This window comes from Microcaecilia unicolor, chromosome 5 (genome assembly GCF_901765095.1).
Source record: "Microcaecilia unicolor chromosome 5, aMicUni1.1, whole genome shotgun sequence".
Taxonomy (NCBI): Eukaryota; Metazoa; Chordata; class Amphibia; order Gymnophiona; family Siphonopidae; genus Microcaecilia; species Microcaecilia unicolor.
Genome location: NC_044035.1, coordinates 107,940,595 through 107,958,459, shown reverse-complemented (window position 1 = coordinate 107,958,459; position 17,865 = coordinate 107,940,595). Strand labels below are relative to the sequence as shown.

Below are 17,865 nucleotides of genomic sequence, written 5' to 3'. Positions count from 1 at the left end.
CATTTCATGGGCATTCCAAAATTTTACACATGTAAATACAGAATTCAGTCAAACTGCGCCTAATTTAGGCACCGGTTTTTACTCCTGAGTCTAAAGTTAGGTGCGGATTATGCCCTAAGTGCTATTCTATAAAGGATGTATACCCTTTAAAGAATAGCGCTCAGTGCATAAAAATTTTGGCACTGATTTTTAGTCGCCACTATAGAATTCAAAAATGAGTGGGATAAACATAAAGGAATCCTGCTCAGAAGGAATGGATCCTCAGAAGCTTAGTAGAGATTGGGTGGCAGAGCCAGTGGGGGGAGGCGGGGCTAGTGGGTGGGAAGTGGGGCTAGTGCTGGGCAGACTTCTACGGTCTGTGCCCTGAAAATGGCAGGTACAAATCAAAGTCAGGTATACACATAAAGTAGCACATATGAGTTTATCTTGTTGGGCAGACTGGATGGAACGTACAGGTCTTTCTCTGCCTTCATGTACTATGTTACTATCCAGCTTATTTTCGAATGAGATCGCCGGCCATCTTCTGACACAAATCGGGAGATGGTCGGCCATCTCCTGAAGCCGGCCAAATCGGTATAATGGAAAGCCGATTTTGGCCGGCTCCAACTGCTTTCCGTCACAGAGCCAGCCAAACTTCAAGGGGGCATTTCAGAAGGGTATGGGAGGCAGGACGGAGGCAGGATGGGGACGTTGTAAGACATGGCTGGCTTCAGCTGATAATGGCAAAAAGAAGGCCGGCTCTGAGGAGCATATTGCCGGCTTCACTTGGTCCATTTTTTTTTAGGACCAAGTCTCAAAAAAGTGCCCCAATTGACCAGATGACCACCGGAGGGAATCAGGGATCACCTCTCCTTACTCCCCCAGTGGTCACCAAACCCCTCCCACCCTAAAAAACTTTTTAAATATTTTTTGCCAGCCTCTATGCCAGCTTCAAATGTCATACCCAGCTCCATGACAGCAGTATGCAGGTCCCTGGAGCAGTTTTAGTGGGTGCAGTGCACTTCAGGCAGGCGGATCCAGGCCCATCCCCCCCTACCTGTTACACTTGTGGTGGTAAATGTGAGCCCTTCAAAACCCACCAGAAACCCACTGTACCCACATCTAGGTGGCTCCCTTCACCCCTTAGAACTATGGTAGTTGTGTACAGTTGTGGGAACTGGTTTTTTTTTTTTTTTGGGGGGGGGGGGTTGGGGGGCTCAGCACACAAGGTAAGGGAGCTATGCACCTGGGAGCAATGCAGTGCCCCCTAGGGTGCCCGGTTGGTGTCCTTGCATGTGAGGGAGACCAGTGCACTACGAATGCTGGCTCCTCTCACGACCAAAGGGCTTGGATTTGGTTGTTTCTGAGATGGGCGTCCTCGGTTTCCATTATCGCCAAAAATCGGGGACGACCATCTGTAAGGACGACCATCTCTAAGGTCGACCTAAATTTCACGAGTTGGGCATCCCCGACCATATTATCGAAACGAAAAATGGACGCCCATCTTGTTTCGATAATACGGGTTTCCCCGCCCCTTCGCCAGGATGTCCTGCGAGGATGTCCTTAGCAAAACCTGGGCATCCCTTTCGATTGTGCCCCTCCATGTCTCAAATAGAATTATTCATTTTACACTGCACACCACTCCACTCAGGTTTATTTTTAAAGCTACCTCAGATCTCTACACAATTTTTCCCTCAAAGAATTACAGGCAGTCAGTTGAAGAATATTTATACTTTTCCTGTTTGCTCCCTGTTAATATGCCAAAATAGAATTTGTTTTCTTTTTTTTATATATATATATCCTTATAGAATCTAAAATAGTATTCAAAACTACATGTGTAAACCTAAAATCTTTTGCAGCTGTTTACACGAAAAAGGTTGGAGACCACTGCTCTATAGTGTCAGATCTGTGTTCTCACCTTTTATTTTTGAAGACATCAATAAGATGTGAAAAGAGAACACGGTCCAGATTGTCTGGTGTATTCAACCAAAGCTGAAAAACAAAGTAGTAAGGATAACAATTCCTGTATAATATGTTTCATTAGAGAAATTCAACTATTAACAACAAAAAATAAATAAACAAATGCTGAGACTGAGAACTTAAAATCTGTATGAAATACAAGGGACAATTTTTCTGTTTATGCACTGTTACTACTGTATATATTCTATTACTATTCAGTATTACACTCATTTTTATCTGCATACAACATACTTTGGAGATAATATAGCAATAGGGTAAAAATTTGGTACAAATATTAAGTACATCAAGAATTGCAGTAAAATAACAGTTTGAGTTAAAATGATAATTTAATTTTTACTCAACTATTATTTAATTTCAGTAGGTAAGGGCCAAAATTAAATTTTAAATAAATCACTGAATTACAAAAAATGTTTAGATCTCTAACTCAGGGATCTGAACTCCAGGACCTTTACCCCAGAAGCCTAAGTTTCAGGCCCCCACACCCAGAGTCTGGAGTCACACACCTAAGAAGACCAAGTCTGGGGATCCTGCATAAAAGTCCCAGATGAGAGAATCTCACAAGCCCCAACTTCCCCACTCAATAGCCTCCATCCCTTAACATATCAACCCACTCATCCTACCCATCCACTGAATCCTCCCAACCGAATGAAACACCTCACTAACCCTCTAGACCAGAGGTGGGCAACCATAATCCTTGAAGGCCACAACCCAGTCAGGTTTTCAAGATTTCAGCAATGAATATACATGAGATCTATTTCTATACAATGGAAGCAGTACATGAAAATCAATCTCATGCATATTCATTGTGGAAATCTTAAAAACCCAACTGGGTTGTGGCCCTCAAGGATCATGGTTGCCACTCCTGCTCTACACCCAATAACAAATCTTATTTACCCCTAACTCACTAACAAACCCCCCCCCCCCCACCCCAAGTCCACTAATGTACCCCAGTAACTCCTCAGACCTAATAACATACTTAAATTCAGATTAGGAAACTGCAATCCCTCTGATCTAAGCAATTTCTTTTATTGATTTGTTCAAGTGCTATAGAGAGCTGTATTGCTTCTACAAGTGCATCTATGGCAAGAAATATACATTGCAGATATCAGAATGGAATTAAAATGCCATAATACTACAACATTATGGATAACAACAACAACAACAACAATAATAATAATAATAATTTCACCTCAAAGTCGCAGAGAATATGCTGGAATGCACTCTGATTTTGAATTGCTAGTGAGCGAAACCCAAGTTCTGCAGTCCCAACTATAGAAAGGAGCAGCTGGAAAATTCTGTTATTCAACAGTCGAGCTTTCCTCTTGAGTAGAAATGCTAAGAGCTAAAAGAAAAATACTGGATAATCACACTGGTAGAAGTTGTTTTTGTTGTTCCAGTACTTAACTCTGTAGGTAGGGTTTCCCAGTTATATCATAGTGTTAAGTATGTTTCATGTGTCATACTATGAATGTTCAAAAATATCACACACAGATCAACAACTGCTGCTCACTAATCTGATATCTCAAAAAAAAAAAACCCTAGCAGAGTTGTGGTGTCTATATTAAGACGTCTATATTAGAACGTCTATATTAGAAAAGGGGGGAAAGACTTTTCCCTCTTTTCTAATATAGACGTCTTAATATAGACACCACAACTCTGCTAGGGTTTTTTTTGAGATACTATGAATGTTAACTCGGATTTCATTATTTTATTTACAATATTTAATTTTTCTACTACATCATGGGTTCTTAACCAGTGGTGCCTGCACCTTAAGTGGTGAGGGAAGAGGTCAAATGGGATGCGGAGGAGGATCTTGAAATCTGAGGCAATTTATTGAAACTTTCTAGACAGAATGAAGGCAGTTATTATAACAGTTACTGGTAGAATAACTATGTCCTATTGTACAACATGCTAGCATTTAGCACTGTTAGCAGCTAACAGCGACATATGTAGCCGTCGGTAGTCACTAGTGGACCCATGGTGTAGAAAGGGGGTGCTAGGGTTTCATTGACCAGATAACGAGATGTGGGACCAAAAAAGGTTAGGAACCCCTGCACTAGATCCTTAGCTGCCAAAAAATGCCCTTCCTAGAAGTTTTTACTAATAGGACCAGTGATTCTCAACCCATTCCTCGGTGTATACCCAGAAAGTCACATTTGCAGGATATCCACAATGAATATGTTTGAAATAGATTTACATACAATGGCAGAAATGCATGTCAATCTATTCTATGCATATTCATTGTGGATATGCTGAAATTCTGACTAGCTGGATGTGTCACAAGGACTGGATTGAGACTTGACGCGGGCATAAGAGGTCTGTGCAAATCGAATAAGAGACCTAATCATACAATGGTTCGATGTTCAACGGTATTTAGCCAGGTAAAATATTTATCTGGGATGACTGCTCTTTTCTGAAAACTACTTTCTTTGATGCAATTAAAAGTATATGAGCAGGGCTAGATTTCCAGTCAGGCAGAGTATATGTATGCCTAAGGTGCATCTGTTCTAAATGTGCCTTTAAAGGAGAAAAGTCTAAAATAAGAGAAGCAATGTCCCAGCTTTAGGCAGAGACCCCTACCCCATTCCAAAGCTTCAGAAAAGAATCCAGCCCCTCCTGCACCTATTTAAAAATGAGATTTTCACTAAAATGTACTTTTTGAACCCATTAAGAAATGTAGTCTTGTGTAAATGTATACAAATATGCTAGAGAACTATTTAACCCTTACCACGGAATCTGCTTTCAAGCTGCCATTGGAAACAAAGATCCTCAACTACATGACTGTTAATAGAAACAAATTCTTCAAATGGTAGAGTTTGTGCTGTTTTAGCTGTTCATTAATGCATCTAGTTTATCTCCTATACCATACTTTTTTTTCATTAAAGAGAATATTTCAAGGTAACTCTAAAATATTATTTTGGATAAAATGCAATAGAAATGAAAAAAGTCTAATAGTCACAGATTGGAGTTTGACCACTTTGACACAGCATTTTTATCCTAATTGAGCTAAACACTGTTCTCTTCCACTGATAATGTTGACAACAAAACTGTGCATCATTTTCAGAGATTTGATTAGACCAAGACCCAATTACATTGAGTGAAATGCAATATTAACACAGTCCCTATAAACTGTTCAAATGTCTTAATTACCCTAGTAAATTTTTGTTTCATAAGGGGCTACATTATATTTATTAAATCTGGTAAACTAATTACCGTTATCTACCCTGTTTAATCTTTTCATTGTAATAATAAAAAATTCATGTACAGCACTACTCAGATTTAATTGTTAAAATGCTAAAAGAAAAATTGCTTACTATTGTCACATCAGCAGCTTTATTATTTTTTTTTATTATTATTTAGTTTGTTTTATAACAGCAGTGATCTCAGAAGAAGTCAGGATTGTAGATAAGGAAGACAGAAAACTATATGGCCCTGCTTTTCAAAGAGTTTTTTTTTTTTTCCTCATACACATCTACGAGAACCTTTAAACTTTATCTTATAATTATGAAATGTTGACACACATATTGTGTTGAGTGTAGTTCAAAGTGACTCTGATGGGGATGTGCACAGGCCAAAAAAATGTCAGTTGCTTTTTGAAATTTTCAGAAATGGTCATGTTTTTCAGGTGTTTATTGTGGTTTCTGGTATTTAGTTTATTAGCAATTTTCTAATGCATGTCAGCACTTTTTGATGTGTGCAAACTGACATGTTAATTTGTAGGTTAGCTCACGTTCTGTTTTGTGTACACAAAATTTCTAAAGGAATACTAATGAGCCGAATACATACTAATAAATACACACCTCAAGGGTCCTTTTATTTAGGTGCACTAATCGATTTAGCATGCACTAAAGATCAGCATGCGTGAAATCAGGGGCGTAGCCAGACTTCGGCGGGAGGGGGGTCCACAGCCCGAGGTGAGGGGGCACATTTTAGCCCCCCCGGCGCTGCTGACCCCCCCCTGCTATTGCTGACCCCCCCCCACCAACTTTGACCCCCCCCCGCCGCCAACCCACCGTCGCCTATCTTTGCTGGCGGGGGACCCCAACCCCCGCCAGCCGGGCCAAGGTCCTCTTCTTCCCAATCCCGCGCAAGGCTTCGTTCTAGTGAAATACTAAGAAGCCCATTTTATCTCCTATGAGCTTCTTAGCATTTAGAGGCCCTATTACTAAGCTGTGATAAAAAGTAGCCTGTGCTAGTTTGGATGTGTGAAATTGGAATGCGCTGGTCCATTTTTTACCGTGGTGGCTAAAAAGGCCTTCTTTTTAATGGGGTAGTGAATGGTTATGCACTAATATTAAAAGTAGCGGGCTGCTATTTATTGCCTGAGCTCGTACCGCCACCTATTTACTTGGCAGAAAGGGCTCACACGCTACTCGTGCGGTAATCAGGCAGTGTGCAGTAATGTGGGTGCACTGCCAATTATCACTGGGAATGCCCCCCCGTAGTAGAAAATAGGAAATTATTTTCTACCGCAGGAAACAGCGCACGGCAACTTTGGAATTACTACCTGTGCCCGCATTACCCCAGTGGTAGTGTCGATTTGGAGTGCGCTATCCATGTGTTAGCTCTACTGCAGCTTAGTAAAAGGGCCCCTTAGTACACTATTGGCCCTGGTTACTAAGCCATGCTATAGGCACGTAAACGAGGGGCGTAGCCAGACCTCACGGTGGGAGGGGGCCAGAGTCTGAGGTTGGGGGCACATTTTGAGTGCCGCCCCCCCCGCCTCGCCTAGCCTCCTCACACCCCGCCTCACCTCCTCACCACTTCCCTTCACAAACAAATACTTTTGCTGGCAGAGGTCCACAACCCCTGCCAGCTGAAGTCTTCTTCAGTACCGGTCTCCGGCGCAGCCGCGTTCGCTGCTTGACCCCTTCTCTTCTTTCTTCTTGCTCCTCCTGTGCAAGAGGAGCAAGAAGAAAGAAGAACAGGGAGCAGGAAGTGAACACGGCTGCATCAGCGTGCACAGGAGGAGCAAGAAGAAAGAAGAGCAGGGGGCAGGCAGCGAATGCGGCTGCGCCAGAGACCGGCGCTGAAGAAGGCTTCAGCTGGCGGGGGTTGGGGACCCCCGCCAACCAAACCAGGGGCCTGGACGAAACTGCAGGGGCCTGGCCCCTGTGGCCCCCCGTAGCTACACTCCTGGTGCAAACCTTTTAGTGCATGCTAAAAATTAGCGCGTGCTAACACTAGAGACACCCATAAGAATATAATGGGTGTCTCTATCATTAGCATGTGCTAAAAGGTTAGCGCACCTACAGCACAGCGTAGTAAACCGGGCCCTAAATTGTTAGCATGTGCACCTTAGTAACAGGACCCCTTATCATCTAATTTAGGTTCATAAATAAGAATTTAGGCGCCCTTTTACAAATCCACATTACCCCCCTAATTCTATAAAAGTTGCAAAAAATTGTGCACACAAAATGGGTGCACAATTTAACTGAATAAGGAGCTAATTGGCTTTTTAACAAGCAATTATTGTCACGAGTTAGATTTAACTGGCATTTACGTGTGGAAATTTATGAGCAGGATCCAAGCCTAAAATTTAGACACTATCTGAAAAAAGTTGTAGACATGTACTTTGTGCCACGCTTCAGTTGGTGCAAATCGCTGTGCCTAAAATTAGGCGTGATTCCCAGGTGTAAGCATATTCTATAAACCATACCTAACTTTAAGTGCGGATTATAGAATAGTACTTTTTTCAGCACCGATGTTTTTGTGTGCCATATATAGAATCTAACCCTAAGCACTAACGTGGAGGAATGGCCTAGTTGTTAGAGCACCGGTCTTGCAATCCAGAGGTGATCAGTTCCAATCCCACTTCTGCTCCTTGTCACTTAACCCTCCATTGCCTCAGGTACAAACTTAGATTGTGAGCCCTCCTGGGACAGAGAAATATCCAGAGTACCTAAATGTAACTCACCTTGAGCTACTACTGAAAAAGGTGTGAGCAAATCTAAATAAATAATGTGAGCTCAACATAACAAAAATGGCCTTGCATTAGTTTTGCCATTAGCGAGCAGTAATCACACACTTTGTTTTATGTATTTACTAGTAAAAAAGGCCCGTTTCTGACACAAATGAAACGGGCGCTAGCAAGGTTTTCCTCGAAGTGTGTATGTTTGAGAGAGTGTATGTGAAAGTGACTGTGTGTGAGAGAGTGAATGTGCGAGTGTGTGTGTGTGTGTGTGTGTGTGTGAGAGAGAGAGTGAGTCTGGGTGCGAGTGTGTCTGTGAGAGAGAGTGTGTGTGTGAGAATGAGAGTGTGTGCAAGTGCGTATTTGAGACACAGTGTGAGAGAGAGTGTGTTTCACACAGATACAAATGTGTGCGAGAGAGAGTGTGTGTGAGACACAGACTCTCTGTGAGACTGAGTGTATGAGGCCAAGAGAGTGTGTGAGTGACTGTGTGACACATAGAGAGTGAATGTGATACAGTGTGAGACATAGAGTGTGTGAGAGACAGTGTGTGAGAATGAGAGAGAGAGAAAGACATTGACTGTGTGAGAGAGAGAGTGTGTGAGAGAGAGTGTGTGTGTGTGTGACAGAGATACCTCCCCCCCACTCTCTGGTGTCAGCCCCCCCCCCCCCCCCTCTCTCTCTCTGGTGTCTGAGCGATACTGTGCAGGAGGCTGAGCTCTGGCTGTGCTTCAAGGAACTGACCAATCCTATTTAATAGAATGCACCTCCAACATTCTGAAGCCGAGAAACCTCGTGTGGTTGGTCACTTCTGCTTGTGACGAACCCGGAAGTACGTGATGTCAATTCAGGAAATGGATACAGAGAGCAGGAATGCCTCAGCCATGCAGTCAGCTTCAGAATGTTGGAGGTGCGTTTTATTATATAGGATTTTGAGCTGGGGGCATGTCATGGACATAGAAGCTGACTTTACTATGCACTGACTGGTTTACATGGGCTTAACACAGCAGACCTTAATGCCTAACTTTAACCATGCCTACCTTATAGAATAGCGCATTTTTGTCGGTGCCAATTTTTTTGGTGCCATATATAGAATCTAGCCCTGTATGTATGACTGTTTCTAAATAGGCATAAATGTCCACAACATTTTTTTTTAGCTGTGGTTTCTGTGAATTTGGTAGGATAATTTTATAAAGACACATTGCCACCTATGTGTCTTTATAAGAGAGGCTTAACATAGGTACTGCCTTCCCCTTAACATATAGCTGACCTGTTATAAAATTACTCTAAACATGTATATATTTTCAGCTGCATGTACAAAATGAACTCAGAATCCAGTCTATTCTAGTTACCCTGTATCCATCGATATGTGTCATCAGTTTTTCACTCATGGCATTACTGATCAGCACGGAATGAAGGACTTTGACAGCTGCATACATTTCATGATCATCAGTGGCCATGGAAATGAGGTCCAGTAGGATTGCTGGCCCACCAATGAAATTCAAACTGTTAGCAGCAGGATTGGAATTAAATACTCGAACTCCTAATAGAGATAAAAGTTCACAATGAAAGTCAAATATTCATGAATTACAATCGGAGCAACAGTAGGTACAGCACTTGTCAATTTTACACCATTCCTATTTTCCCACACATACTCCATCCAGCTGAAGATATGATATGCAGGGTGTTTCAGGTATTTCATTGCTTAACTGTCGTATGGTTTCCTTGTCACTCAGATTTTCATACGCACTACTATTTACCAATCTTTTGGAAATGTTTCAATTGCACGGAAAGTAGTATTACCCTCAAGAAGGGGCGGTGAAAGACAATCTGCTGCCTGAGACAAAAATGAGCTTCTGCCCCGGCTCCTCCACTACTGCCATCCCCCAACCCGCCCTTCTTTCCCCAAAATTACCTTTCCTATTCCTTTCTTGCTTTTTAAAAGAAAGCGGTGGCAGCAACTCCCAGCTCCTTCTCTGTACTGCAGGCGGCCTGCCTTTCTGATGTAATTTCCTGTTTCCTCATAGGCGGGCCACCCGCAGTAGAGAGAAGGGGCCGGGACTGGCAGCAGGGCAGCCTATGGGAATCGCTGCTGCCACCTTCTTTTGAAAAATAATTTCAGGGAAGGGGGTTGGGGAGAAAGGGGCGGGAGGCAATGCCGGCTCACAAGAGTGTCACCTGAGGCCCCCACCTCAGGTGGCCTATTGCTAGGACTTCAAAATTGTAAAACAAAACAGAAAAGAAAGGATAGTCCTCACCATAATTGGGCACTGTGGCGGCCCCAATAGTTCGGATGGCACCTGGAAAATGTCCAGCTGAATTTTTTGCAAGAATTATTGGCATCATGCTGTCACGTGAGGAGAGGTTCATCTACATAAAACAGAAAGAAAACATACCAACATGTGATAGGCACATGCAAGTAATGAAATGCAGACTAGAACCAATGACGTGAAAGTGCTTTGAGGTCATGAAACATCATGAAAGTGAAAGCTTGGAAAGGCACTGTTTTAAAACTTATTTCATAATATGCTCTCACTCAGATTTACAGCTGCTTAGAAGGTGTAAATGTATATGTGTTATCTATCAATATAGACTTGGCATTCAAGTGGCAGATGATGTTTAATGTGAACAAGTGCAAAGTCATGCATGTGGGAAAGAGGAACCCAAACTATAGCTATGTGATGCAAGTTTCCACATTAGAAGTCACCCAGTGGCGTACCTAGGGTAGCTGACACCCGGGGCCGGTCATTTTTTTAACACCCCCTCCAAAATCCAGTACTAGGCATACCGAGAATACAAAACACTCAGGACTTATAGAGCAATTCTACCATACCATAAGCAGTCATTTCTACGAGTCACACAAGGAAAAAGAAATCATCTTAAACACTACAGTGAGCACTAGAACATCAATTCACCTATTGTAAAACGAAACCAGACAGATAGTACAGATCGTCAATCCTGCACAGTCAATGCCAACTGAAAGTCATGTCTTTTTCACAAACACAGATACACCCTAATCCACTATAGAACAAGTAATCATAAACTTTCTATTTAGACAAAAATTAAACTGAACCCCCAAGATGCCAGACTCTGCATACAATACAACACCACAGAAACAGAAAATGTCCCCTAGTACTGTGCAAAATATAAAGACAGCAGATGTAAATTTGAAAAAAACCTAACAAATACCAATCACCACTTTACAAATTAACAAATAGAAATAAAACAAATATAGAAAATAAAATACCATTTTATTGGACTAATACATTTAGCTGTCAGAGGCCAAAACCTTCTTCCTCAGGTCAATACAGTATAGTGTGTTACAGTGTCCTAACCTGACCTGAGGAGGGGGGTTTTGTTCTCCGAAAGTTAGTCAAAATGTATTAAAATTAGTCCAATAAAAAGATTACCTTATTTACATGTTCTATTATAAACATTTATTAACACAGCCACAATACTACTTTATCGTAAAGCAAAAAAAAACAAATATATATATTTTATTTACAGTTTGTTGTCTCTGGTTTCTGCTTTCCTCATCTTCTTTTCACTGTCTTCCTTCCATCCAGCATCTGTCTTCGTTTTTTCTCTGCCATCCAGTGTCTGTCCTCTCTGCTGTCCCCTCCATCCAATGTCTGCCCTCACTCCCTGCCCCTTCCATTCACTGTCTGCCCTCTCTCTCTCCCCCTTCCATTTACTGTCTGGCCTCCCTCTCCCCCCCCCATCCATCCAAGGTCTGCCCTCCCTCACCCTCCCATCTATTAAGGGTCTGCCCTCCCCTATCTCCCCCATCCATCCAGGGTCTGCCCTCCCTCTCCCCCCCCCATCCATCCATCCATCCATCCATCGTCTGTCCCCTCTCTCTCTCTCTGCCCCTTTTTTCAGCCCCCAGTTCCAGCCCTCTTATCCCACCTGCCCCTAGTTCTAGCCCCAGCCCACATCTCCCACTTGCTCCCCCTTTTCAGCCCCACTATCCCACCAGTCCGCAGTTTCAGCCCCAGCCCTTTTCTCTCACCAGTCCTGAGCTTCAGCCCCAGCCACTTCTCCCTGTCCCCTTTTCAGCCTCCAGTCCCCCCAGCTTCAGCCCCTGCCCCTTTTCAGCCCCCAGTTCCAGTACTAGCCCCCTTATCCCACCTACCCTCCTTTTCAGCCCCCAGTTCCAGCCCCCTTCATCCACATGCCTTGCATTAGGGACCCCTTTTCAGCCCCAGACTCATTTTCCCACCAGCCCCAGGCATGGCTCCCATTTTCTCGCATGGCCCCTTCCCCATCCCCTTCTCCCCACCCGTCTCCTTCTCCCCTCTACTCCCATCTGAGATCCCCTCCCCACCCCAGTCCCCTTCTCCCATTGAGACCCCCCCACGTCCCCTTCTCCCATCTGAGACCCCCTCCCCACGTCCCCTTCTCCCATCTGAGACCCCACCCCCTTCTCCCCTCTTCTCCCCTCTTCTCCCATCTGAGACCCCCTCCCCACGTCCCCTTCTCCCATCTGAGACCCCCACCCCCCTTCTCCCCAGCCCAGTCCCCTTCTCTCCTCTTCTCCCATCTGACACCCCCTCCCCACGTCCCCTTCTCCCATCTGAGACCCCCCACCCCCTTCTCCCATCTGAAATCCCCCTCCCCACCCCAGTCCCCTTCTCACCTCTTCTCCCATCTGAGACCCCCCTCCCCACCCCTGTCCCCTTCTCCCATCTGAGGCCCCCCTCTCCAGTCCCCTTCTCCCATCTGAAACCCCCCTCCCCAGTGCTCCTCGCCCATCTAAGCCCCCCCAACTCGACCCACCTACCACCTTCGATGACAGCCCTCGTCTCCTGCATCCATCCGGGGCTTTAAAAAAAAATCTGAAAAGCGGCATGGCAGGCAGCGCTTCGCGTCTGCCCTGCCTGCTTGTAAAAGAAAGCAGCAAATCTCCTCGTCGACGTCGCATCGGGTCTTCCCTCTCTGGGTCCCGCCCTCCATGAGGGCGGAACCCAGTGAGGGAAGACCCGACGCGACGTTGTGACGTCGACGAGGAGGTTTGCCGGCGCTTTCTTTTACAAGCAGGCAGGGCAGACGCGAAGCGCTGCCTGCCATGCCGCTTTTCAGATTTTTTTTAAAGGCACAGGATGGAGAGGAGACGAGGGCTGACTGCAGTCTGCAACGGAGCATCCCCCCACCCACTGATACCCGGGGCGGACCACCCCCACCGCCCCCCCCCCCCCCCTTGGTACGCCACTGAAGTCACCAACCAGGAAAAGGATCTAAGTATCATTGTTGAGGATACATTGAAACCTTCTGCTCAGTGTGCAACAGCGGCAAAGAAAGCAAATAGAATGTTAAGTATTATTAGGAAAGGAATGGAAATGAAAAATGAGGATGTTATAATGCTTTTGTATCGTTCCATGGTGCGACCGCACCTCAAATATTGTGTGCAATTCTGGTCACTGTAACTCAAAACATTATCACCAATTAAAGTATTTGGGTACTTAGAATTGCATTGTAGAAAGCATGTTCAACTCAGAATAAGGACGACCAAGTTGATACATCACAGGTGGTGCTACTATTTTAGTACAGGATCTGCCCATATATAATCTGTCTTAAAATGCATGAGAAATATCCATGTGCAAGCAATGTCCAGCATAAACATTCACTTTACAAACTGGAAAGTCCAAACTATGAGGTCCTTTTACAATGCGGATCTTTCCCACGTGCTACGGCCACTTTCTATCAATGCTGGAAAATGACCTCACACTAGCATGTGGCAATTACCAAAAATTCACACATGAGCCCTTACTGACATCTATTTTGTAGGCGGAAAGGGCTCAGGCACCAACTCCATGCTAATTATGAATAGCTTGATGGTTAGAGCAGTGGGCTGAGAAATAGGGGACCCTAATTCAAATCTCACTGCAGCACTTTGCGTTTTATTATTATTACTGTGATCAGGAACACACAAAAAATACCTACTGTACGTGCACTTACACTGTTGCAGTAGCCTTCAGGCTTATGTGGAAGTGGTGTACATTCAGCTATAGTAGGTATTTTTCTGCCCCTGGAAGCTTTTCAATTAAAAAAAAAATTACATTTGGATTTGAACCAGGACCCCTGGCTCTCAGCCCACTGGTGTAATCATTAGGCAATTCCACGTGGACATCTATATGGCCATTTTAAAACATGACCTTAAAAATGGCACTTCTTTCATTAAATATGGGCTTACCGCTGCTTAGTAAAAGGTCCCCTAAGGAAGTCATGGGGATTGCATTGAGGTTTACGCAAGCACTACATAGTGTTATTATGGAATAAAGGAAAGTCAAATAGATTTTCACATCTTTCCAAAGTTAGAGAATTGTTTTTTGTTAAAAGGAAATGGTTGTTACCTCATTTGCTATCAGACGACTATCAACTTCATTGTAAAATGTTTTTATGTCCATGATAGTGTTTAGAGATGAGTTCACAGCGTTAATCCCAAACGAAATCCTTTCTTCAGACACAAGTGGCTTGAGAATTGGTTCTTTCAGAAAATAGTCCCCTAAAACAATACATTTCATTTGTTGAGTTTGTAGAAAGAAGGGTCAACAAATAAGTTGCGGATGATACCTTCTTGACAGACTAGCTTAATTTTCAACAAGCTTTCGAAAACTATCGTCCTTTTCAACAGATCAATGAAGTATATATATATATATATATATATATTACTGTGAGCCACATTAGAAGACACCATATTACAAAAGAAAACATTCAATAAAAGGGTAGCATCACTCGAGGATGTCTACACGTAAAGTACTGCTACTTAACATCGGGTTAGCATGGGAGCCCTACTGCCACCTCAATCAGTGGGATTAAGTGCTCCCACCCCCACCCACATGGCCAAGCAATAAGTGAAAGTTTACTGCATGGCCATATCTCTTGGCCATGTCTCTTTTTGGCCTTTTTACACATTGTGGCATAAATGGCCCTGTGTGTGGCAAAAATGGCCCCCATCGTTAGCGCACGGCCTTTTTTACCACAGCTTAGTAAAAGGGTCCCTTAACTAGAACTCTGTAATGGGCACTTTGCATGGAGCATCCTTTAGAAAAAACTAGATCAATGCGAGCATTTATGCCTCCCAAAGGCTGATGGAAATGCTGGCAACCAACTGATGATAGTTAGGCGTGCAAATGCAGGTATTCGATAAAATCATGCCTAATTTCTGAGAACACTTCTGACCTGCCCATGCCCCTCCCTACATGACCTGCCTCATGTACACACCCCTTTTGGATTTGCATCCTACAAAATCTAGGCACACATGTTTTAAATTATGGCGTAAGGCAGATCACGCATAACTCCTAATTACTGCCAATTAAGTGCTTGTTAACTCCAATAGTTGATTGTTAACACCTTAATTGACTAATTAGTTTATGTTCTGATCTGGGCACTCAAATTTGGGCAACCTATATAGAATCCAGAGGATAGTGTGCTCTATTCTTAAATAGCACAAACTATCTGCACATAGGGGCTTTTTTGCTGAGCTGTGTTTGGCGCTAATGCGTGCCTAAGGCAGCTTAAAATGGCATATCTCAGGACATATTTAGACATCTTGTGGAAAGTGTCATTTTAGCACACACTTATCCATGAGCTACAAAATGTTTCTATGTTAGAGGAAGGGGCATGCCAGATGGCATTCCTGCACTAAAAAGAACAGCTACATTACCATGCGCTAACTGGTTAGTGTAGGATTACCGCATGAGCCCTTACTGCCTCCTTAATGGGTGGTGGTATGTGCTCATGCAGTAAGTTTTATCAATAGCCACATGCTAATGGCAAAAAAACGAAGTGTCAAGATTAGTTTACAAAGAAGGAAAAGACCTCAGAAGCCAAAGACACCTAAATATTGTGTCCGACTTTTTGGCTAGCTCTCTTTTCAAAAACCTACACTATTTAAATTTCACAAATGTGCACAACAAAAATTGTTTGAGATTAAGTGCAAATATTGACATAAATCCATACAGCTCTGACAAGCAAAAGAATTGAAAATTCAACTTAGCTTCTTTGTAAACTAATCTTGATACTGTTTGGTTTTTGTTTCACTTCATTTGACTCTTGTCAAGATATGTTCTCTTGTTAAGTTTGGTGGTGTAACATTAGTGTATGTCCATTAATACAAAAAATGAGAAATCAGTCATTTACCCCCGGATTCTATATAATGCGCTTAATTTTAGGCGCCAAAATTGGTGTGGATTCTATAACACTGTGTATGACTTTATTGTCTTAACAAGCTAATGAGCGCTGATAACTGCACTTAACAAGCAATAATGAGCACAAATTTAGGCACACAACTCACTAAACATATTCTGTAACAATGAACGCCGAACTTCTAACATGTGAAGGCAAAAAGAGGAATGGTTATGGGTGGGGAATGGACGTTTCATGGGCGTTCCAAACTTTTAGGTGCCTAGTTATAGAATATGGTCCAGTGCGCCTAAATATATGTGTTGAGATTTACACCAGGTTTTCATTGGCGTAAATGGATGAGCACAGATATCAACATTGAAATATCAACTAAACATTCTATAATTGGCGCCTAAATCTAGGTGCCGATTATAGAATATGCATAATCAGTGCCGATTTTTTAGGCGCCATATATAGAAGCGCTTCCTTTATGGCTGTGGCAAAAATGGCCTTAGCATGTGGGAAAATCCTGCACAAGGGCCCACCGACTCCTGGCTCAACTCTTCATTTATAGTCAAATTTCTAATTAGGACAATAAGAAGAGAGGTTTCATTAGAGGTTTAATTGCATTTAACTAGTTTCTGAGAAGCTAAATTATGCCATATAATCTTTAGCTCTTTATATTAATCTGATATTCCTGGTACCCTAGGAAGTTTTAACTAAACAACTCAATAATACTAAGATGCAGACAGCAGTCCAACAGTGAGAGGGGTGCTATCCAGTCTTTTGCATTAAGTGTCACATGTTTGATTATCTTCCAGTTGGTGAGAGGTCATATGTGTGTGCTCGATGCAAAGAGCTCCTAGCTCTCAGAGAATGAGTCCGTTCTCTTGAGGCCAAAGTAGCAGTCTTGGAGGAGCTGAGGAGGAAGAAGAGATGTACATAGAGGAGGCCTACAGGGATGTTGTAGAGAAGTTCCACCTCCAGTCTGGCAGCCCCTGTGCTGCCTTGAAGGAGGGAGGTCTTCTAAAAGGACAGCGTCACCCTGGTGCAGCTGGAAGTAATCCTGTAGCCAGGATCTGTACAATAGGGGATGCAATATCCTTTCACACCAAGGATGTGTCTCTAGGAGCTACTGCCCAGGAGGGATGGCTGCTGTAGTAGGTAATTCAATTATTAGGCATGTAGATAGCTAGGTGGCTGGTGGACATGAGGATCACCTGGTCACCTACCTGCCTGGAGTGAAGGTGAAGGACCTCACGCGTCACCTAGATAGGATTTTAGTTAGTGCTGGGGAAGAGTCAGCTGTCTTGGTACATGTGGGTACCAATGACATAGGAAAATGTGGGAGAGAGGTTCTGAAGACCTTTCTTCCCAAGGACCGTCTTCTGCAACCTGGTACAATCAATGGTACTCAGTCATCTAGATTACTGCAATGCACTCTACGCTGGCTGCAAAAAGCAAATAATCAAGAAACTTCAGACAGATCAGAACACTGCAGCTAGACTCATATTCGGTAAAACAAAATATGAAAATGCTAAACCCCTACGAGAAAAGCTACACTGGCTCCCACTCAAGAAATGCATCATGTTCAAAATATGTACCCTAGTTCACAAAATCATCCACGGAGATGCCCCAGCCTACATGTCAGACCTGATAGACTTACCACCCAGGAATGCTAAAACATCATCCCGCACATTCCTTAATCTTCACTTCCCCAAATGTAAAGGTCTAAAATACAAACTAACTCATGCGTCAACCTTTTCCTACCTAAGCACACAATTCTGGAACGCGCTGCCGCGCAACTTAAAAATGATCTATGAACTAACTAACTTCCGCAAAATACTGAAGACCCATCTCTTTAGCAAAGA

The 17,865-nt window shown here is 43.3% G+C and overlaps 1 protein-coding gene across 1 annotated transcript in view; it reads right to left on the bottom strand.

Moving 5' to 3' along the window:
* WDFY4 (WDFY family member 4) overlaps nucleotides 1–17,865 on the bottom strand; it is a 593,767-nt gene that overhangs the window by 370,497 nt on the left and 205,405 nt on the right. The window contains exons 22-26 of the mRNA XM_030203170.1: nucleotides 14,224–14,375; nucleotides 10,129–10,240; nucleotides 9,223–9,413; nucleotides 3,149–3,301; nucleotides 1,898–1,971 (exon numbers count right to left, since the gene is read on the bottom strand). Coding sequence (XP_030059030.1) covers nucleotides 1,898–1,971; nucleotides 3,149–3,301; nucleotides 9,223–9,413; nucleotides 10,129–10,240; nucleotides 14,224–14,375 — 682 coding nt within the window. The remainder of the gene's footprint in view (nucleotides 1–1,897; nucleotides 1,972–3,148; nucleotides 3,302–9,222; nucleotides 9,414–10,128; nucleotides 10,241–14,223; nucleotides 14,376–17,865) is intronic.